This window comes from Neolamprologus multifasciatus, chromosome 20 (assembly GCF_963576455.1).
Source record: "Neolamprologus multifasciatus chromosome 20, fNeoMul1.2, whole genome shotgun sequence".
NCBI classification, from domain to species: domain Eukaryota; kingdom Metazoa; phylum Chordata; class Actinopteri; order Cichliformes; family Cichlidae; genus Neolamprologus; species Neolamprologus multifasciatus.
Genome location: NC_140458.1, coordinates 29,640,723 through 29,665,140, shown reverse-complemented (window position 1 = coordinate 29,665,140; position 24,418 = coordinate 29,640,723). Strand labels below are relative to the sequence as shown.

Here is a 24,418-nt window from a genome sequence, read left to right as displayed (position 1 = left end):
CTACAATTATAGAATCTCTCCCCCCCACGCACACACACACACTCACACTCACACTCAGCCTTTTCTCTTTTACACTTGTTTTCTGGCAACTTTCAGAGCGCCTCTGCCCAGAACAGTGAAGGGAGACTGAGGACTGTTGGGAATGTTAATTTGGTAATTTGTTGTTTTATATAAGCAGAGGACTGATGGTGGCGGTGCAGTGAAGGCAGCGCACACACAGTTGGTGTGTTTGTCTGTTGGGGGGTGTGGTGGATGTGGGGTGAGGGGGGGGGGGTGTTCGGTGAAAGGAGAGGATAACTCTGGGTGACAAGGTCCGGAGCAGCGATGCAGATGACTCCCGACCAAGTTATTTTTCCTCGAGAGAATCGGGCAAAAATGCCACGACGGTTGGAGAGAAAGAAGCGCCCCATGCCCATAGAAGGTATTAAGATGTCTCTGATGCATAGCTGCCCTCCTCCTCCTCTTCCCCATGTCTCTTGCTCTCAGTTACTCTCTCACTTCTAAGTCTGGGATGGTGGCCAAGTGCCACCAAGGACACTAAGGCTAATAAATCATCCTCATTTCAACATCTGTCCAGTTCCAAAGGGCTGCCCACTGCCACCACCCCACCCCTTGTGAAGATGGGTCCTTGGCTTTATTCCTCTTTCAGCATCCTTCCATACTCCCCCACGAACACCCCCTTCCAGACTGACAAAACATCCATTGTCCCATGCCCAAGTGAAGAAGAGACCCTCTTTTCCCCTCTTTGACAAAAGCCGTCTGAAGCCAAGATGGGGACTGCCAGCCGGGATGCCTGGGACCCGGCAGGGGTGCCCCCTCTCCCCCTTTTACTCTACTCCCGCCTTCTGGTTCATCCATCCCTTGCGCTCGCTCTCTTTTTTTACTTTTAATACTCCCCTCCTGTGGGGGTCACTCACTCAGCTCACCCCCCACCCTTTTCATAGTGGCGAACTCTCAGCCTTGCATAAAGACATCAAGTGACAGCAGTGAGAGAAAACAGCCAGATTTGGCAGAAAGAGATATTCGACATGGCTGTCAGCGGCCATTCTGCATGCCTTTTGTTCCCTTGGGTGTAGTTGAAATAGATAAATAAACAGTCATAGGCTGAAAAGCTGGGATCAGAAGCTTGTCGCATTTATTCATATTGAACGGAGAAGAAAAAGAGGCAAAAACCTGCTGCTGCCAATTAAGAAGAATGAGACAAAACTCAATTCACACTGTTTAGATTTGTTATCATGACTGAGGCTAAAACTAAGCTATTCAGTGGCTTTCTGTGATTGCTCTAAAGATGGCAGTAGTCTTTAGCATTGTGGGTGTCTCTGTGCTGCAGAGATGATCCGTGAAGTTGTCTTTGGGCTCATCGGTTAAGAAGCACTCTCGCCACGGTTACTCACAAGGCTTCATTTACTGTGAATGCACAGTGTTTTTTCCCAGCACCTCCAGTTCACCCCCAGCAACAGGGAGTACCGCCCATAACTGTGGATGGGCCAAGCTCCAGCTATATTCAAAAGACTGTCAGCATATGTAAAGAGCAAAGTCACGCCACATTGCTTTTTCAAAACAGACATAATAAACTGAGTTATATATATGTTATATATGCTATATATATAGCATGAACCATCTGCTTCTTGATGATGCTGATTTAGCTTCTTAGCCCAACTTTCTTTACAGTGGACAGCTGAGCAACTGCTGTTCTTCTCGGCTATTACAAGATATTGTTACAGATGAAGTCAAGTCAACCAACACAGTTGTTTGTTGAAGCCACATGAACTCAGCTTGTTGCAGGGACTGAACCTCGAGTCATCATCGTGTCCTGGTGCTGATAAAAAGGGTTAAGGGTACGTGGTAAGCTGTGGACACAAGTGCAATAAATCTTAGACTAAAAACAAAACCTAGCCAGTTGGCTAACCTGGTTTCTGATGGTTGTTTGCCAAGAGTGTGAGCTGCTGTTAGGTTTACTTTTTGTAGTTGTTGACCGCCTGTCATTCAGCATCATTGATAAGAAGCTGTAAACATAAATTGATGAAGGAAAGGCAGAAACAACCAATCCAGATGTACAAAGTAGTATTATAAGATAGTAAAAGCCAACGCTTGACATAAATGACATAATACCTAATATGCATAATTCTTTGAAGTGCATAACACTGTTATTACATTCTGATGATTGATTTTGAAATGTTTTAATATTGTTGTAAACTGATAAATCTTACGTTGGACCCTTTACGGTATTTAGTTTCACTTTTCAGTGTTTACTGGTGGGCCTCAAACCTTAACTTCATGCAAATGTTTTCATTTTGCTGAAACTGCTCAACCAGAGAAGAACATTTACCAATAAGGTCCTGTGATGAATTACTCAATTAGTGTTGGTGGCATTTTTGTTTCATATTTTATTCTGAATTATGTAGATGGCGGCACTGTAATTAATGTTTCTTTTTCTTTTCTTTTTTGTGGTTAGGTCATTATGCATGGAAATGTATTTGCTTCTAATTTAGAGTTTAGAGTATTAGCTCATTATAAGTGGCAAGGGTTTTGGGATGGGAATATGTCTCTGCAAAAGGTTTTTGACAAAAAACTTTTTTCCCCCAGTGTCCATTTATTGTTTGGGTTCTTAGCATTTCTCATTAACATAATATTATTCTGAGTTAATTCACATCAGATTTCATTATATAAAAAAAGATTACGTACGTTCTGATTTTGTAAAAGATGATCTATAATCAGATTTTCTGCTTCCTTGCAAATCATATCCTGTCACTGTGCTTCTCTAACCCTGCAAAACATTTACATTTCCAATTAGGCACCAAGAAGAATAGCTAATTTACCACAGCATGCAGACGCCTGATGTCTCAATCTGCCCGATGTCACCAGTGTGAAAAGGAGTACTCTGTAATCATGCAGACACATTCACTTATAGAGACACACACGAAAGAAAACAGGCTGCACGGAGTATGAGAGTTGCGGACAGACCCGGTCCAGCGAGGGGAGTGCACGAAAAAGTTAAGACATGAAAAAAGAAAAATAAATAATCGACTCACACTTAAAAAATGTGAAGAAGGGTCTTATTGAGGCACTAGAGCAGCAGGACAGGCAGCAGTTCAGTAGTGGCCCCAGATTGACTTGTCTCTGAGTGGACAGCCAGCCAGCTCCTCCACACAACACCCACATTGTCCACTGTGCCAACGAGCCAGAGCAGGGCTCCACTCCTCAGGGGGCTGACTGAGACGAACACATTATAGATACATGTTAGCCTTGGCCCGACCTTCTGTATACCGTGTGAGGCATTCAGCGGAAGGGAGACAGAGGAAGGAGGGAGGAGATGAGAAATGAAACGCATATGGAAGTTATTGAAAGCTACATAATGGATAAGCCTATCCGACAGCTTAACAGCCTCGAAAAAGAAGGTCTTAAAAAGTCTTATAAAGAGTGGACACACATCACTCTTACCCCGACTGAATTTTAGATGCTGTGAAATGAGATATGCTGTTTCTTCACAGGGGTGAAAATAGAGAGAGATAAAGGGAGAGGGAGGCATTTTTTTGAGACAAGATGTTTGCAAGAATCCATTGGCTTCCTAGACCAGTAGCTCTGTCTTTAGCTGTCTGGCAGAATCATCTTACTTGAGCTTCCATCTCTTTCTTGGTGCATTGTTAGGCATCCTGGTTGATCTGATGGGAAACCTCAGAGCTGCAGTATTATCATGTTGTGTAATAGCCACCGGTAAGTTGCAGAGGTTCCTCCCCATGCCCTGAATTTGGGGTCTGTTTCCCAAAAATGCTGTCTCGTTTTTACCCATGCTCCTTTTCCTAGCCTGCTGCTCAGTACACATTGTGTTTTAATAAACTGTGTGTAATAATATAAAATGTTTCTGTTTCAGCTTTTATCTCTCCAATGTCATTAACAAGCAGCTCAGTGACGGACACTCCCCACTCTATTTACGCATCTGCAGACTTATTCACTTAAGGCCCATCAGCTGCCACAGGCTTTATCTCGCCTTGCGATAACACTGTTAACAACAGTAATGCATGGCGCAAAGGAGCCACTGGAACTGCCACTGTCGGGGTGAATAAGTGAGGTCAAGGGCTTTTAGCACCTGGTGATGTTGCTCCAGACAGGCTCCAGCTCTGCTCTATGGTCATTATACTCCTGTGAAATGTGCAGCTTAGTTTTGTTTTTAAATATCTTCTCTAAACCCTTCTCTGTTTCTGTGCTTTCCAGTGTTAGCAGAATTGGGAATAAGAAAAAAAGAAAACTTGATGGAACTCGGCAGGACTGAATGGTGCCTTTCCTCCCCACATGCCTTGGGGAAAACATTGGTGTTATTTTAAAAATCGCACTGTTAAAGATTAATGTGGGCCTTGAGGAGTGTGTCATCGTTCCTTAACGACAGGGCCGAGGCGCCGAATAAAGCCAACACTGTTCTGTCCCTCAGCCCAAGGACAGATAAGTTTCCTCTCGCTCCTGCTTTCCCTCGTCCTTTGTCCAGTGGCTCTCTCCCCCTAAATCATCTCCTGTAACTGCAAGGGCCAAAATGGGCAAAAACATTAATGACTTTTGGCTCCAAAATCTATTTCTTCTTTTGTCTTGGTCCCGGCTTTTTCTGTTATTTAAAATAGATGAACGAGTGGGTGCAGAATAGAATACATCCTGGCTTTGGGGATATAATAACAAAAAAGAAGGTCAAGAAGCTATTTGCAAACATTTTCCAAGCTGATTGCTCTTGTTAGATGACTAATGGAAAGTCCCAGCTCTGAGTTGTGACTATGCAACTCCCCCAATAAAATCATCAGTCATCATCCCATGGACAGGCCAGACAGTCAGACAGCTATAAACTAGGGTTCATAGATCAGAATGGTGCATCCTATCTGTGCATATCGTACTAGGATGATCGTGCGGATGATGATGAAAAGCTCTACAAAAAATAAATAAATAACTGTTTCACAGACACCGGTGAATAAAATGATAAGTGTGATAAGACCTGTGAGGTTTGATGGGTCTCATGTCTGAGGTGTGCAACTGGAACTTAGTTTAGTGTCCCTTGCTGAAGGTTTGTGCTGATAACGGAAGTGCTCGATAAGCTGGGCAACATGAATCTTAGTGACAGAGATAGTCTCTGCTTCACTCTAATAGGGCTGTAAAAACTTGGCCTTATATGGCTTAGCTAATAAACTAATTTTTGATGAGCACGAAGGTCAGAGGAGTAGGTATTAATATTCCCCTGCACAGAGGTGCATTTTCTCTTCAGCAGTCTGACTTAGGAGCTTATAATTGCTGGTATTGATCGAACAGTTTTTGGTTTATATGTAATAAGAGCAACTGAACTTTGGAATGACATGAGGTATCTGTCAGATATTAAAATTTTACTTTGCAGCGTCTTGCACCACAAAGTCCACTCTTGTGCAGAGTTTTTTCCATTCAGCGCTGGGATAAGCAGTAGCATCGTATCATTGCTTTTGCAACATTATTACCCCACATTCTTTTGAAGTCTGATACTACGTGACACTTCAACTCATCTTGGGTTTTGATGGCTAAAACGTCAGACAATGGCCTTTGTACAAGGGAGTGGAACCGCTACATTATCTCCAAACAGTTATATCTTATATCTTTGAGATGTCCACAAGGCCAAAACAACATGCCAGGCTGATGAAAGAGAAGCCAAAGATGTAACTGTATCACTGTCAAGCAGTGGTGGGCAGCATGTCTCACAACCTGCTTTTACCACCCATTGCTTGTTTAACCCAGACAGACAAACTTTAGGTCAGCTGAGGGGGAAAAAAAGGACAGCGGTGAATCATCTTACTACAATGTTCTTGGACACTGCTGCTATAATTGAATTCATTAGGTTCATTAATCATAAGAGCTTGACATTTATTGTGGAGGTGATGGGTTAATCCTGTGGACTTAGAGACACTTCCTGAGGTGATAAATGTTGCTATCTCTCAGGAGCAAGGATAAACAGAGTATGACTCCAGGAAGACAGAGAAGGAAAAAAAAGCCAGACAGAGCACAAGAGCCCCACAACGGCGGCCATATAGCAAAAATCTGAGAGAGCAAATCGCTGAGTGCAGAAAAGTAGATGATTCCTTTCCACAACCCATTTAATCAGTCATATCTTGATTTTACCTTTGTGTTTTTAAAGTGCCACTGCTCTTCAGTCTGTTTTTCTTTTTCGTTATTTAGTAGACATAATTTTGTAGTCACCGTCTTCGTCATTTGGATCGTTGAGTGTGGTGATTTCTAAAATCCCCTGATAAAAAAAAACTACCTATATAGTGAGTACAGAAAGACTATAGAGGCTTTTCAACTGTTATTTAGAACATATGCAATTGCCAAATACTAAATTGCTGGTGAAATAAAAACATATGAAACTAAAAAAAAGGATTTTGAGACCATTATTTGCACTTGGCAATCAAGTATGTTACCTTTTCTTTTTCTTTGTATAAGCCCTATGCTAAATTTCTGGCCACCATAGTAAAATAAGTCATTTATAGCCAATATCTCCAGACAGTATCTTTTGGCAGTAGCAACTATCTTAAGTGCTCTAGTCTTTATATGTTTCCACCGTGTAAATAATCTGATTGGCCACCAAAAGAAATCACAAGGATAAACAACGTTCTAAGTTACAGTCCATTTGTTATACACAAATGCTTTTTGTGCTTTATCGTCACATCGTACTCAAAATAGCATAGATGCTAATAGCAGCCATTAAAACTATTAAGCTGCCATTATTATTGCTGGTATTTATATAGTGCACAAGCTTCAGTTAGGGATAATTGCGTTTGAATTTATTCAGTAAAAACTTACAGACTTAAAAAAGCATTTTTTTTATTCATTTGATGGATCTGTTTCTGTAAAAGAAAGGATATTTTTAACCAATGCGCAGCTTTTTCTTAGTCATTTCATTGTGTGTTTGTTGAAAAGTATATTAGCACAATAAAAATAAAGCGCTATACCATTTACTTTAGTCCTACTGATAACCTAAGACCTAAGTCTAAATGTCTTGGTAAACACAGAGGCCAGGACCACTACAAAATGACTACTCAGAGTAAAGACTGGCTCACAAATGTGTATACCCACACTAGATTGCACCGAAACTGCTGGAGGTGCTTGATAATTGATCTGGATTACTGTTAGTACTGTAGTTATGTAGCCTAATGGTTCTAGTATGTGTATAATTTGTCACTGTTTGGTGCATCAGATCAAACATCATATTTACAAAGTAAATGCTGGGCACAAACAAACACTCTCATACTCTTGAACAGGAAATTCATGTTCAAGCCTTGTTTGTTTATCTGCCAGAGAAATCTCAGCAGCAAGTTACTTGGCGTAGCTGTGGCCTTCTCGGGCATCATCATAATCATCGTGTGTAGGACTCGACCTTGGTATAAACCCATGAAACCCTTAAAAAAGCTCTTACTTGTCTTAAGCATTTTCAAGGGGATGCCTCACTAAGATACACAGCACATATGAAAGCCAATATACAGACTTGTAAAATACAGTTTTTCAAGCAAAAACATGCTCAAAATGTCTTTGTGTTTTCCTCATTTTCTCCTGTCTTGCACTTTGTTGAATATCTGTCCACATGTAGTCCCCTTGTTTGAGCAAGCCTATTCTTTACATACATACATACTGGGTTTAAAGTAATGAAATGAAAAGCTACCAAACCCATGCTGTTTATGCTGAAATATGCTTATGTTGTAAATATTTAGCCTGACCCTGATAAACTATATGCAATGTACTCGCCAGTTGTCAGTCATCACATGACAATATCTCAGTGGTTGCTGTCCAGAAAAGCCTTGATGTGATGAGAGATCTCCCTGTCTGTGTTTCTGTGCCCTTTTCTACCTACTAAAAGGAATTCCTGGTTTGAATTAGGGATTCATCTTGGCACTCGACGGAGAGACAGACAGTGTGGTCTGATATACGTAAATATACAAATTCAGTTTGTAAGGGGAAATGAAGATCTGAAACATGTGACACAGCTGAGCTGAATAGCAATATCAGATTTACGCCATGCATCGATGTAAACATTGAAATATGCACTCGATGTGTTTGCATTTTGCTTGGCTAAAATGAAAAGTATCTGTGGCATGACCTTTGATTGAATTTATATGCCCCAAGGTCAAGACTCTAAATCTTACCCCATAACCTTGTGCTTGCTAAGAGGCAATATGTGTCACAGAAAGAATGGGAGATCATAAGAAATAAAGCAATATGATTTTTCTTCCTGCTGCCACGTGTCGATAAACTGCAACCTTTATCAAAATGAATAGGGAAGACGCAATATATCATTATCTGAAAGGCATGTCGCAGCAGCTGCCGATGCTGTGTAGGCAATCCTCTTAGGCCAAAAGGTAGGGTTATTTATTGGGTCTGAACCTTGCGGCTGTCACACCATCTGCTAGCAGAAGATCTATTGGCACGCCCTTATTCACTTATGATTATTACTGATCATCTGCCCAAATGACCCATCAATAAAGTGGAAGCCTAGCAGATAATTTATCTGTATGGTTCTGTCGATATAAAGTTCAGAATCAAAGGCCTTAAAAGGATAAGGGGTCTTGGACGTCGGATGATGAATGGTCGAACAAGGCGCCCATGAAAATATGGCCCTTTTAATAAATTTACAAAATCCAGCTCTCTTTCCTCCTCCCTCCACCTCCCTTTGCATTCCTTTTGCCCTCTTTTTCATGAAGTGAGCTTCTTTCCCAAGGTCTGTTTGCTAAGTGCAAACCTCAATTTGAAACATCACTTTCCTACAAAGAAATGACTTCAAACTCTGCAATTGTATGAACGCAAATATTTGATCTGCTCTATCGTACTGAGTGTGGCATCTCGACTGCATGTCTAAGCAAGATCTGCGAATCATACAAGACACTGGAATGATGAGTCAAGCCTGTCCGGGGTCGGTGTAAACCACTGCCAGTATATTTTCACTGTGCCATTTTCGTCATAAATCACACAAAGACTCTCAGGACACACGGGGTCACCGCTTGTTCTGTAAATATCAGCCGCTTGTATTTGACAAGTAGCCGTGACTTTCCAGAGTCACACAATAGTTCTGAGTGTTTGCCTTCCAAATCTAACCTTTGTGCATTAATCTCTATCTCACCAACAGTTCTCAGTTCCGTCACAGGCCGCACCCTGACCCATCTGGGTGTAGGATTGGGTAACAGAGAGCTTTAATGCCATGCAATAAGTGTCTGATCTCCCTGATCCTTTTTTACTTTTTACTTTTTTTTCGTTTTTACTGATAAAGTGTGTAGTTTTCTCACATTAAGTTTAACAGAAAGTGTAAGTAACACTAGGTAATCAGTGGTTAAGCGCATAATAATCTTCTATAGCGGCTAGAAAACGAAAGAACGGAGAAAGAGAGTGAAACTTTCCTATCAGCAGTGCCCCTGATGTTTGCCTTGGCCAAAGCACCTTAAGTCTTCCACTTATTAAAGGCATCATATTGTATCTGATGGACGCCCAGTTTCCTGGTATTTAGCAGTGTGAATTTCAGCCCTGTTTCCTCTTCTCCTTCCTTGGTCTTCAAACTTACCTACTTAATCTTTGTATGAAACCTCATTGTTGAGGTATGTTTTTAAGAAGTCATAGCCCTGGTCTTGTTTTAGGTCAACTGTCAAAGCCGCTATCTCTGGGAAGTCCTGAAATAGCCACATTTTACACCCTTTTAAAGAGCACGCCAGAGAAAGGACTTGGAACAACAAGCAGGCATTATCTGACTTGATGCTAAAAAGCAGACTCAGTCAGACAAGCATCCTTACTTAAGCAGTCTCTGGCAGGAAAGTGTAAAAGGTTCATTATCAGGGATTCCAAATGATAGCAAGAGACCACAGACAAAAAAAAACCCAAAAGGAGACGTTTTATCACTTCTTCTTTTGTTTTTTCTTTTCTTTTCTTTTTTGGGGCAGTTGTGACATTTTATTGATTGTAGTGCTGCGAGCAAATGTGCAACTGTGCGGGAGTCAGAAGAGTTAGATACATTTGTAGAGATTGTGTTTGACATGATGGTTAGTTCTGATTTTAAAGGCTCCAACAACTTTTTTGTTCTTTTCTTTTTTTTTTCTTTTTTTATTTCTTGCTCAATGACAAAAATATGTTTTCTCAACAGCATATTATTCAACTCAACCCACAGTGAAAAACCGCTTCCTCTCCATCTATACGTCAAAAAGATCAATAACATAACCAAGGCATTGCCACCACAATGAAACTCTGTCAATGTGCCAAGAAGCTCCAAAAGATCCCAATAAATGCGTAGCAAAACTGTCAATTTGTGGATTTCTTGGTGTGGCACTTGCAGCCAATGGGTTGTCAGTCAGGGCCCTGGTTCAAAAAACCCTGAGGTTTGTTTGCTGCTGGTTCTTTTTGGAAACTTGTGGCTTTGTGACATCCTCGGCCCTCCATTGGGCCGTGTTACTGTATTGCCTCATATTATCCAGGGTTGAGGAGAATTGTTTTTGGCAACAGAATGCTAACATTTTCCTACGATGCAAACCTCCAAGTGAGGCCCTCTTCTTCTGCTCACTCCAATGGATGAGCAAGCTTTGTGAGGTCCTTCTCTACCATGGGAACCATGGGTACTTTTCTGATATCATACCAGTGAATTTTGTGACTATGAGAATAGTGTATGTTTCATTCTTTAAAAGACTGAGTGTACATGCAAAGCATACATATGTGCCTTTATGGGCTCTATAAAGAGACCCTGCTTGGGGTTGTTGTGCTGTTTTTTTAATAGAACGATTTTACTCTGTCATGTGTTTTAGACTGTGACAGAGCTTGTAAAAACAATAAAGCGGTCCACTCACTGAGGGTCATGTTTTCTTTTGTCCACTTGGTCGTCATGTTCTGTCAATACGAATGGTGCTAAGGTGGCGTTGAAAAACTCCCGACTCTGTCCAATAACAAAAGTTGTGCAATGAAAAACTAATAATGGAGGGGTTTTCCCTCACAGTCAGGTCGAAAGCACACGCCACAGACACATAGTGTCACATGTACAAACACACACAGTTACGCATATTCCTAATGAGGGTCTGGACAGCTCTCGGTGGAAGGATTCTGCAGGTGGCTGCACTTTCATCAAGCCACGACTGGATTTGTTTATGTTTGAGGTCATATGGGCCAGAGAGAGACATTTGTGTGCCCAGACACACATTTTACACACTCTGTCTAATTACCCTCACTTCAGTGTTTTCACTTTTCCATAAGACATATTGACATGTCAGCATTCAGCAGGCTAGATACAGAACAAATGGACAATTTTACCTCTCTCTGTGTGTAGTGGAAAATCTATCCCTCAACATAGGCCGGTCTGTATTTCGACCTGTCTCTTCAACCAAGAGTAAAGTCACTTTGAGCCGACGGTGACACGTGCAATAAATCATAGGTCTGCCAGTCAGTGGCCAATCACATTTTCCTTCCCTAATTAATAGCTTATTTATTTGTTTGGCAGAGTCCTGCTGCAAGGGTACAATATTCGTAGCGTGTGTTTGTCTGGTAAGTGTGTGAGGGTATTATGTGAGTCAGTGTGTACACACAACTTGCCAATGTTGAAAGAGCATCTCCACCTGTCTTTGTGAACTTTAGATCACAGAGTACCCTGTTAACCACTAATCTTTATATTTAACTTCCCCCAAGAAATGGGTCGCTTCACAATAGACAATCTACATTACAAATGCATAGAAATAAAATGCAAGGAAGCTTTATAATTAGTCGGCCATATTTCTGACAATGAGCTCAGTGTTTCTGGACTCAGAAGGGAGGTTTGGACGAAGGAGTGCCCACACAGTCCCGACCCCCAACCTAAAGCTGAAAGGCATTAAGGCATCAGTAAAACCACTCATGTCTGCTTGCATGTCTTCTAGAGTTTTAGGTTACTCTTGCACAATTTGATACACACACACACTTGGCATGTAGCTGAGCAGAGCAGAGGGAAAGTCCAGAAATTGTCCTATAGCTGTTGAACGCCTGGTAGCATTTTAGATGACCCAGCCAAGCTGTTGGTTTTGTAAACTGTTGCAGCTGGTTTGGTGTATTACAAGAAATGGGACAGCACACTCCAAACTGCAGCCTCTCTCTCTTACACACGTTCTCTAGTTTACTGTCACTCTATTCCAATTTTTAAAGTTCACGAGCACTGTTTTTTTACCTCCCAGGCAGACGTAGAAATCGGATATCTTTCTTTCTAATAAATAGTCATGTTGAAATCATGTTAAAAAACCGACGAGGCCTACTTTTGTTACACAAAATTTAAAAAAAAAATGTCTGTTTATTTTGTGCCGGTTTGTGACCGCTTGTTCCTTTAAATCATGACGTTGGCATCTGTGGCTGCTTTTTTCATCAAGAATAAACTTTGTCGTGGTTTCTTTTTTTCATCCATATTCCCCTGTAATTTACTAAACTGAAATAATGAACATAAAATTTGATAAACAAGAAAAGCTTTATAATAAAATAAAATTAAAAAATGCACAAAATTGGAGGATCAGCAAAGTGTGTTCATTTTTCACAAACGTATGCTAGCATGCCTGTAACATAAGTTACCAAATCAGCAGGGACACTTATATTTTCATCTAGCAGCACAGTTTCTATGTGCACATTTTCAAAACAAGGGAGCTACAGTTACAAGTGAAAATTCTTCAATTTGATAGCATGTTTACTGTTGCTTTGTTTGGAGTGGATTTCACAGGAACAGGATGCGTCTGTAAAGGTTTAGATGATGTGTACAGTAAGTAGGTTGAAAACACTTTTGTAAGTGTCTGTGGTGTAATTACTACCATTTGGTGAGGCTTAGAAGCACATCCCTAGACAGCTTAATGTAGAAAACCATCGATTAAGGTACATCCGTGTGCATATGGGCCATCTGGTTCACTGTTTGGCAAGGGGGAGGGAGGGAAGAAGAAGAAAGAGTTAATTTTTCTGCTCTACTATGTACTAAAGTTTCTTTTTTTTCAATCTTAACTAAAGAATAAACAGTTGGAGAAACTCACAAGCTCTTTTTTTCCCTGAGGTTCAAGCAAGTGGGCATAACCTAAATCTCATGCACATAATTCATAATAACTTCCTGTGAATTACAGCGTTGTATTGAAAGGTGCATAAAAGACATCGCTGTGAGCCAGAATTTGAAGAATAGCTCCACAGTCTACATGGAGATTCCACAGCAGATAAATATCTCTTTTCCCATCACGGTGGGCCGCATTGGTTAAGGAAATACAAACTTTAATATGTCAGCTCTAATATAAGGGCAGCCGGTCTTGTCACAACGCCCAAACAACATGCATACTGTTAAAGGGCAGATGGGGAGGATAGTGAGCAGGAAAAGGAAGGTTCAGATATGCTTTAAGTCTGCACTTGGGGAAGTTTTATAGGCCTAATTTGACCTAAACTCAGTAAAGTACTATGCTGATCCTCAACTCCACCCCAAACTGCTCTGAAAACAGTCTGCATTTCTTCTTTGATCCTCATTTACCGTCAATGGGCTTCAGAGAGGGGGAGAAAAAGACAGGCAAACTTAGAGAGACGCTGGGTTACCATTCTATGTGAAATGCCCTCTCACTGCAGCAGAGTAGCCCGATCTCTTCATCATTCCCCCACTTCCTTCATTTCCTCTAGCAGACACTGGGAGCATTCTACCACCCATCTGCCCCCAGTAAATATTGCTTGAAGGCTTAATTATACACACACACACACACACACTGACACATACACACACACACACACAGAGATATTCTCAGTGAAATTTCCTGTAATGCTGAAGCGGAGAATTAACGTCAAATGCGGGGTATTCATTCATCAGAATGTGTGCAGTGTTATGTTTGCTTCTGTGTGTGTTTTTGTGACCTCTTAGTCCATTATTATATCCCTCTGGTCACATTTGTAGCCCAGAGGGTGTGTGTGTGTGATGAACTGCGAACACCCCGTGCTTTTGTTATCAAGTACCGACGGTCAAACCTTATTTGAAGTGCTGGAATCGATGTTTTCTTTTAATGCTTTGACAAATGTATTTGACTCTCAATCAAAATCAAAACTTGTCTGGCACACTGAAAAGATATGTATATTATATATGTTTTTGTGTTTGCTTTGCAGATGATGAATGACCATGAGGATGACTCCCCTGATAGCTGCATCAAAAAGGTAGGATAGTTATAAATCGTTATACTGCTGTGCAACCCGGATCACTCCCTGAATAACTATTCTGCTGGTTTTTACCAACTAATCAAAACTATCAGATTTCTTGGGAGGATGAAGTAATAAACTGGCATTTTGTAGCAGTCACAGAAAAGTGGGTCTTCTATTCCACATTTGACTGTGTTTGTGGGATCTAAAAATAAATCACTGGCCTCTGTGTGAGGTTATGTGAGCTTATATTTTATTATAAGAACCTCCACTAGCAATTTTTTTAAAGCTCTGTGATGAGCTCTGTGAAATGTGTTCATCCTGTTGCCCATCAGTAATGTCCGTCTATGTGGTGCACTGCAACTGCATTCATTGGCTAGCGTTTAAGTGACTAAAGCCTTTATTATCACTGAAGACTGAGCAACAGTGATCTGCATTCTAAGAAACCCTCTCTTCACTCAGATAAAAAAAGACTGACGCGCACACACACACAGACACACACACAAACACACTATGACCGATACGTCTCATTGACCAGTCAGTGACCACTTTATGAGGTGATAAATTTATTGAAGAGGCTGGGCAGTTTGATTTTATGACCAGTGTCACTAGGTCAACAAAGAACAGCAAGAGAGTTCATGTCCATCTAATGGTCCATGAAAGAACAATGGCTTCTGGAGAGGGCACGCTCTTTCTGGGAAATACTAAAGCCATTGCAGGCATAGCCAACTCAAGTCAGTGACCGAGTAGTCGGAATCAGTTGTTGAAAAACCAGGTTATATTGTTTAGCAATATATATTTACAGTATCCCACCAAAACAAGAAAAACCCACTGAGAGCTGAATTTTTTTGCTTTTAGATTGCTTGAACTTGTGTTATAGTAGCTCTCAGATCTTTGAGATGGCATTGCTGCAACATTTATTATATTTTTACCTTTGTGTTATCTTACATGGCAAAATAGTCAAATATGAGTAGGCTGCTTTTTTTTTATAAAAATCTGACTACCTTTTAATAAGTAATTGTGGAAGAGCACTGAACATCTGCATGGCAAAATTTACTTCAAGTCTTTTTAGTGCAGTTTACAATTATGGCTCTTAGAAAAGAAATATGAAATAAGTGTACTCATTTGCATTTCAGGTCAAGGGTCCTGTTGCTGTGGCATCTATAAACAGGCAGGCATGTAAATCACTGACTGCTTGGTTGATTTGAAATCCTACATTAGTCAATGAGCTTATTTTAAGAGTTGACCGCAAGTGGTTTGGGCTGTTCCGTCTTCCCCACATGTTCGTACAATGTGGAAAAACCTACTTGGTTTTATAAACTACCAACCACCTTCCACATAAGAGTGACCCATGCACTCCATTCTGCATGCACACGATCTCATACGCACACACTCACACGTTGTCCTCATGCTTAGGCGTTTGCATGCATGCAGTGATAGGAGCATAGAGTTGTAATGTGTATACACTGAGGCTCACACAGATGACAGAACACAGGCTTACAACATGCCTACCTATGGTTAATAAAAAAAAAAAGCCCAACAGACACACGCACAAAAACACACTGGCCACATCTCATTATGCAGTGTGTGAGTTGCGGTGGGCCCTCATCGGGCGGTGGCAGACCACATGCCTGTTATGAATATGAATGAAATTATGCATGAGCCATTCCTTATGACATGACTCATTCATCTGCATGCAGTCACACACAAACAGAAGGCACGCACGCATGCACGCACACACAAACACCGGCTTCTTCTGCCTCTACTGTGTCATTACCATTGCTATGCTTGATTAAGGCAGAATTTTAATTTAGTCGTAACTTGTGAATAAACTAGTTCATTGCAGAGAAATGTGTTTGCATAACTGGTTATTAGTTCTCATTTATACATACACTGCGCCACATTCCAGCGAACAGAGTTGCAGTTATGTCTCTCTATCTATCTATCTATCTATCTATCTATCTATCTATCTATCTATCTATCTATCTATCTATCTATCTATCATATATATATATATATATATATATATATATATATATATATATATATATATATATATATATATATAGTATATTTTATAGATAGTAATGCATATCTACATACTGCCACTGTGTGCATTATTGCGTTACCGTTATAGAATAAGATGAGAATATGACTCACTTTTGGTTCTTTGGATCATGTAATTTTATGGTAATTTTGCATAGTAATATATGACTTTCTTTTTTGTAGAAAACTATGCAGCAAATAAAAATTAGATTAACAAAATAAATGAAATTTCAAGAAAAATAAAAGCACAAATAGATCAGAAAAGAAAAAAAATCAAAATCAGCACACGCTCTCTCACATTGCAAGAGATTTAATAGTAACCCTACTGTAATCTTATATAGAAATATAAATTATGTTCGTCCTTTCCTTGTACTAACATTCCAGTTAATTTCATATTAATGTGTCAGTCTCAAAGATGAGTAAAGGCTAGAGGGAGGCACCATTAGAGCCAGGGATAAGGCGGGGGATAAAATAGAAGCAAAGATAATACTGCAGCTTCTTTCTTCCACTTACTAAAAGCTGCCCAGTGCTGACCTTATAGCTGTGTGAGTGTGTGTGTGTATGTCTGTGAGTGTCGATGTTTGTATGTATGAAGTTTTTTACTGGCTTCCATGCAACATCTTTACACCACACACACACAGGGCAAATAAAAAGGTCTGTTATCTGAATCCCTCCTTTGCTTACTCTCTCCATCTTCTTCCATTCATTTTATCCATCTCTTTTTCTCGACACATAGGATGGTGTTGTTGTAGCTATAGATTGCTATCAGGGGCTATTGGTGATAGGATCAGGGATTGTTTGGTTTGGTCTGGTCTGGCTATACAAAACAGGACTATCTCTCTGTTTAGCTGTCTAGGCCCTGCTTATGTATATTCCCTTTCACACACACACACACATACACTTAAGTATATGTGTGTGTGTGTGGACATTAATAGGGTATTGGAGGACTTGTGTTTCTTTTTGGATTTCTTGGATTTAAGGGCGGTAGTTAGATACGGAGCAGGGGGAAAGACCACAGTCTGTGCAGTGTGTTCGTGTTCGTCTGTCTGTGGGTCTCTGTGTGTGTTAATCCTCATCTTCAGAAGAGCGCTGCTGTCCACACCGACGTGTGTAAACACTCCAGCAGATCAGATGGCAGATAATGACTTCCAGATAGACACCCTCCATTCAACCAGCAGAGAAAATCAATGAGCACTGATTGCTTTTTTCCCAAGACGATCATCTCCCCCGAAGGGCTACTATCTATCTCTCTCTCTTTCTATCTCTCTTTCTCTCTCAATTTCTCTGTCTCTCTCGCCGAGCCCCATTCATTCACCTCTCAATACCACTGAGATTGAATCAATTCACACTGCTTTTCACAGGGGATTTTCTGTGAAACGATACAGGGAAATATCTGTTTAAGACGATCTCTTAAATCTGTTACTCCCCTTGTCGCTCTTCCTCTCTTTTTTGTCTGACAATAGGTGGGCATAGTCACCTAATGTATCAATATTGCATTGATGCATTCCTCATAGTGAAACATGTCTTCATTCTGTGCTCGGCAGGGACCCTCATATATACTTTTATTCACACTTAAGCACCAGACTTTATTTAATCTGCAGGGTAAATGCAGTTTGCAAATTGGAATATGACATGGGTTGACATGAACTTTGACCTAGTAGGTTTTTCCCATTCCATGTTGAAAGCCTAGGGAGCCAAATGGGGATCAGCTGCAGCTCTGAGTCTATGAGTGTGTGTGCACACACACTGAGTATCTTTTTTTTCTTCTCCATATCAAGCTGGGGAATTGAGTCTCTAAATACACAAGCTAAATGACCCTAAATGTATGAGGGCTATTATGTGGACAGAGGGAGGCTCATGGGTCACAGAAGTGATCCAGCGCTTCGGGCCATGGTTTACCCTCGTCCAACAGCCTCACACTCCCCCATGCCTCCGCCTGCTTAAATAGGCTCATGATTGATTGATAATTATGATAATTTGTTTGAAATGATTATCTGGATATTATAATCACTGCCACCCCAGTGTGCCACGGGGGCAAGTCATTTTTCATAATGCTGAACGTCACAAATACCCCCTGGTTTCAGGGGAAGGCTCTGTGCATGTGTGCTTCAAACACAAACTCACGCATCAGCACAAAGCGTAGTGCAGGTCTAAAGTTGGATTGCACAAAACATCTCTGTTACACTCAGAGGATGTGAGGTATGCACACACTAATGGAGAGCTAAAATGAATAACTGCATGTATTTTTTGGGATAATTTAGTAATTTTAAGTAAATCACATGTCATCAATTCATAAATATGAATTTGTGTTGCTTTTCTGTGAAATGTTGTATTTTTTTGTGGGCTGAGAGAAAAACTTCTATATAGATAGATAGTCACTCGCTTATGCTTGAACTTCGTAATTATCAAAAAATATATAAACCTTTCCAGGATCAGGAAGTTCCCAAACATCTTCTTGTCATTCTCAGGCAGTGTGCAAACACAGCACAGCTCCAATCATCCCGTCTTCCTTGTCATCTAAAGGAAAGAAAAGGGAGGAGTGTGTAAGCATGCGTGTGTGTGTGTTAGGTGTTCGGGGGGCTGCAGGAATAATATTTGTGGTTTTTGCTTCGCCCCGAGATGACTTAATGATGATATGGGTCTCTTTCTTCTGCTGGGCAGGGTTACGTTTTAATGGGGCCTGAGTGACATGTTTTCACTTGGCTCCGTGCCCCCCACCCCCTCACCCACCAGCACCACCACCACCACATCACCACTGTCATCCCCTTCCCCCCTTTAAAATATACACCACGAAATGCTGCACTGTGTCTGGTCCAATGAGAGGAAGAAAGTGTTCTGAAACCAGGAGATAGTCAACTCTGAGCTTGTAGATAGTTTGTGTAGAGGTTATGGAAAGATGAGACAGAAAGACAGACAGGCAGATAAGCAGCGGGAAGATCTTCTACCTCATAACCTTTGCCTCCTGATATTGTACTGTGTATAAAAGTAAAAGGTTGATAAGTACATTATCTGTCTATCAAATGCCCAAAATGCACACTCAGCTCAGTCTACAAACGGAGCTGTTTAATGATGGTTTATCAGTTACATAGCAATAATGCTGCAGGAGCAGTTTAAGAGGCTTCGGGTGAAGCTAAAAACGTCTTAGATAAGAATTTAGTCCCAGAGATAGATTTTTTTTTTAAATTAATTATTTATTTTTCTTTTCGGGGGGGGGGGGGGGGTTACTAAATATGTCTGCAGTCACTGGTGACAGTAGAAGATTCATTTGTCCAGACTTTGTTAGCCAATAGTGTTGATTTGTGGAGGGTCACATGCTCCAGACAAAGTCAGGGTTGTTGGAAAAGAGGTGGGGAGTAGGAGGAGAGGTGAAGACAGAAAGAAATGGTCTTTCTCTTTCTCTGCCTGTCTTGTCTGTGGGAACTGTCCCAACTATGGTTACTGCAGAATGCTGTCATTATGCCTTGTGAGGAGCATTCACTCAGAGGCTGCTGCTGTGTGTTACTGTACTCATGTGTGTGTGTGTGTGTGTATTTGCTCTCGAGTGCCACTTTTAACTCCCATTGGCACTTTTAACTTGTGTGTGTGTGTGCGTGCGTGTGTGTGTGCAGCGTGTGTGGGCCTTGACTGACGCATCTCTGTTGTTATCGTCAATCAAAAACCAACGTCACATCGGAGTGAAGCGCTGGGAGAGGAATTCAAGTGGGAACGGACGAAAGAAAGAGTGGAACAGATAGAGAGAGACAGAGCGAGGGGGCGGAGGAGAAGCACGAGGTGATCGGAGGCACTTTCACATCAGCTGGCTCTCTGACCTCTGTCTTTCTCTCTCTCTATCCCTCACTTTATTTTCTTCTGCCTTTCACTCTCCATCCTTCACTCATTCCCTCTCGCAGTCTTTGTCTCGTCGTAATCTCTCTCCCAGTGGCCATTCCCACCACATTCTCTAGGGTCACCCAACAAAAGAAGGAGGGTGATACTCTGACAGTTGCGGGGGCTGTCAGATGAGTTCCCTCGCACATATTGACCTCACACATTCAATTTTACTATGCTTGCGGGGACACTCGTATTCCCTGACTGCAATCTTCTCAACAGAAGTCTAAAAGTATAAAAGACTGAAACCTCCCTCTTATTGTCACCTTACTGTCATTTCATGTAATATTAGTCAGGTTTTTATACAAGCTCCTATGAATAATGAGAAACAATAGTAAAGAGGCTGAGAGAACCATCATCAACCTGAAAACATTTTGCACTTTTTTTTGTTTCCTATTTTTCAAACTTTAAATCAGCACTCAAATCCAGAAGCCCCCTTCCTCAAACAGTAGCCTAAATGGACCATCACACAATTTCATCACAGCTTGAGCTACGTCTGCAGATCTCAGTCATCAGTGTGTAGCATTCAGTTTTGTCTGTTGGTGGTTTTCATACATCGTTTCAGAAAGTGGAATTCCCTTTTAATGCTCATGATTCTCTTAATCCTAATGCAGAATTCTTGTCTTGTGTGATTTGCTATAAAAAAAACCACACACACACACACACACACACACACACCTACACACACACACACACACACACACACACACACACACACACACACACACACACACACACACACACACACACACACACAGAGTCTTGTCTGTCAAAAGAGCAGTGAGTCCATTAAGGCAGACAGAGTGAATGCAGAGGGTCGGCTGGTCGAGCACGGGTGATAAAAACATGACGATCCACATAGTGTTGCCACAGAAACTTAGAAGCACGGGGGAGGGTGAAAGTAAAGAGTTGTGTGGTCCTGCTTGTCAAAAATAATATAAAATAGTATAAAATATTATAAAAATACTTTCACCTGTCGAGTGAGCGAGATAAAGATTCATCTGCACTTTGTGCTTTGATCATAGTTGTTTACTTTATTTAGAAAAGAGACTCGCCGACTCTTTGCATAACTTTCCTATTTATTGTTATTTTTCCCAATGCTTCATCAATCAGCCCGAAGAGAATGCCAAAGAAAGGGAGACAGAATGAGAGCCGGTGAGCAGTTGATGCAACACAATATCTATAGATAGACTGGCAAGAGATGGAGTTAAAGCAAGAGAGTGTGTGTCAATAAAGATGGAAACGCACAGAAACCAAGAGACAGCCGGAGGCAGGGGGATGGGGGGGCACGACAGGGAGGAATGCCAGAATGCCCAAGAGAGGCAAGAACTGCCAGCCCAGTCACAGACAGGACCCGTCTGGAGAAGAGAGACAGAGAGTGGGGGGAAAGAGCCTGGCCCTGTCAATACAAGGTCATGTGAAAAAAATACCCCTCTCTCTTCACCCACCCACCCGTCCGTCCATCCTTCCCAGTGTCCACGCATCACTTTGCCCCCTGGAATATTTTAGGTAGACAAAACATGTTAAAAATTCATCAGAAATTAAAGAAGAGAAAAGGAGGAAAGTAAAAGAGCACGAGGAGGTGGAAGAGGAATAGAAAAGTGAAGGATGTGGTCGTGGCGGGAGACAGAGGGAGTGTGTCTCAGTGTAACAGGTCTTAGGGGAGCTTTTAGCCACAGGGTGGTAAGTGAAGCATGTCATGTGTTGAAGCAGCTCTGGTCAACTATCTCGATACTTCCACAAAGAACCCCAGATGCACATACAGATATTGGCATACTATATGTGTGCTTGTGTGTTTTAAGCCTATTTAAACTCCAGATAGGCCAGAAAATGTTTTTTTAATAATAAGTAGTTCTAAAAATGTATCAGTAACTTTCTCTAAAGCCAAGAGGATTTTGCAAATGGGGCCTTCAAGATAAAAAAAAAAACGCAGGATCTTTAACCCCTCCCAAAAATGCTGGTAACAGCTAATGGGGACCCAAATAAATCAACACAAAGATTGCACAAAGGATCGAAAAACACACTTTTATGTAAAGCAGGTAAAACTTACTTTATGACTCATAAAGCATCAGTGTATTTTTCCTGTCTTGTCCTGCTACAGACGTTATCCCTAAATAAGAATATTATAAAACCCCGCCGATTTGGAGCTTATTGTTTTAGCAATGCATACATTTTCTCTTTGAGGTAACCGTAGTTGTCAAGTACAAGTACACATCCTCACCACTTAAATAGCTGAGAGAGAAAGTGGAACAAACACCATTTTAACTGACAGACATCTTCCCCGGATGTTCTTGGAGAGCAAAGAGGAAGTAGAATGGTAATAAATACTGTCTAATGTTAGAAATGCTTGAAGCTTGTCAGGAGTGGTTTTTACTTTTTAGTCTTGGTATTCACAGAGTGTGGTCTTTGACTTCACAGTCAAAATTGTGGCATCTCTTTATTGGATTCAATGCATTGAATTGTTGAGGTAAAAATGGTTTTAACCATAATCTTATGCAGGTTGTTTGCAACTTTTTACTGCTTTGGCAGATATTGTTGATAATAATAGATCTTTTGGGTTTAAACGGGGTTTTTTTAAACTCTGATTACACATTACTATATTACTGCTAATTGATTTTAAGTCATTTAACGCATTGTTGACAAAACCCCTTTTCCAAAGTGGTTCAGACATCTTGATGTAGAATACACAAAAGAGAAGTGAAATATGTGGCGTTACAGCTCCTGAAAACAACTCATTTTATGGGCTGATTTTTCTCTATAGTTGATGGTATCTGTACCTGTTGCTGCAAATTAGGATAATCCACCCTCAAACACATTCTGAAAAGCAGGGTTTCTGTCCTCTCTATCCCTACTTTATCCTTTATCCTCACTTCCTTCCCTCTCCCCCTCCTTTCATCCTTCCATCCTTCCCTCCAATCTCAGCTGAACAGTATGGTCTTTGACTGAGTCTTAATCTTCATTACAGGGCATTAGTCCACTGGGGAGGCCCTGTCTCGTCTCCCCACAGCGCAGCCTGGCACTGTCCCACAAGGGACGTCCTGCCACGGCACAGCACAGACACCCTGCCAACCCCTCTTGCCTCCCACTGGCTTCACCTTGGTCGCCCCTTCGCTCAAATGAACTGTTAAATAAACGGCAGGCCTTAATCCACATGAAGGAGTGGGGGTGGAGGTGGCGGGGTGGATGGCATGGCTGGTCAGAAAGAAACAATAGAGTTGGCCCTGGACGCCTCCGTTTAAAGCAACCATCAATCATACTCACCATGAGATTTCACTCGCTTTCTTTTTTTTTTTGATGCAGATTTTATCTTTCATGATTAAATCCCAGGGAATCAAGGCACCGGTAATCTGAGGCATGTGGGCGAGCGCTCACATGCGGTCCATGAGCATGGCCTAGCGTCTGATGAAGTATCTGTTAGGTGTTTGTCGGTGTGTAGCCTTACGCAGGAGCACTAGCTTCCCTTTTATGCGTGTCTTCAAGCTACCTCGTTGCCCTCTGCATTGTTTTATTCATCAGAGCTCTCTCTCGTGTACACCAATGCGCACGCGGTTATACTGCATACATAGCGTATCACTTCTTTGAGCGCGCTAACAAGGACAGTTGACTTGCTGTGAATTAGATAATTAAAGAGGATGGCTAATTGAGTAAACAACCATCGGGGCCGTCACCCCTAATTAAGTGATTACAAGGAAGAGCACACTCAGCCAGCACAGTGCCAATTAACACACGCACAAACACACAAGGAGACACGTGTGAGGACATGGAGAATTATCTGTTAGAGAAACAATGATTAGGCTGAGTGGGGGATCCCAGGAGAGGCCGGCACTGAGAGGATATCACACACACACACAGAGATGCAGGCAGGCTCACACAGAGCATCCTCCCAAGAGAGGGTATTCTGTGTCCTAGCAGTAATTCATAGTGGATAATCCTTTTATTCTGCTAATAACACTGAAACTAATGGGAGAAGTTCACTGCAGTCACAGAGCGTGGCCTACACGCTGCTGATATGAACCCTACAGACAGTGCCTTGGCACTAAAGGAAAGGAGTATCTGATACGACAGTTAGGGATCAATTTACATGAAATTGCACATCCTTTCTTTGTCAGTGGTGATTACTGCTTTAAGTACTTGCTGAAAAAATAAATAGCCAAATGTAAAACTCCAATCAACGCTTTTTTTTTTTACAGCGTACAGAGTACATTCACGTCATATTTTGCTGTGTTCTAGTGTCACATATGTCAATAGTCAGCTCCATTTTATGGGAATACACTATACACTGGGAGTGAACCCCACTCAAATCTCAGCTGTGACATTTCAGATCAAGATGCTCATATGGGGATATTATCATAGAGAGTGTTTCCCTCGGGAGAATTATCCAGAACATTAACCA

The 24,418-nt window shown here is 41.3% G+C and overlaps 1 protein-coding gene across 1 annotated transcript in view; it reads left to right on the top strand.

The window, feature by feature from the left end:
* The window catches only part of prdm16 (PR domain containing 16), a 174,166-nt gene that overhangs the window by 78,319 nt on the left and 71,429 nt on the right, over positions 1-24,418 (top strand). The window contains 1 exon segment of the mRNA XM_085147031.1: positions 14,083-14,130. Coding sequence (XP_085003157.1) covers positions 14,083-14,130 — 48 coding nt within the window.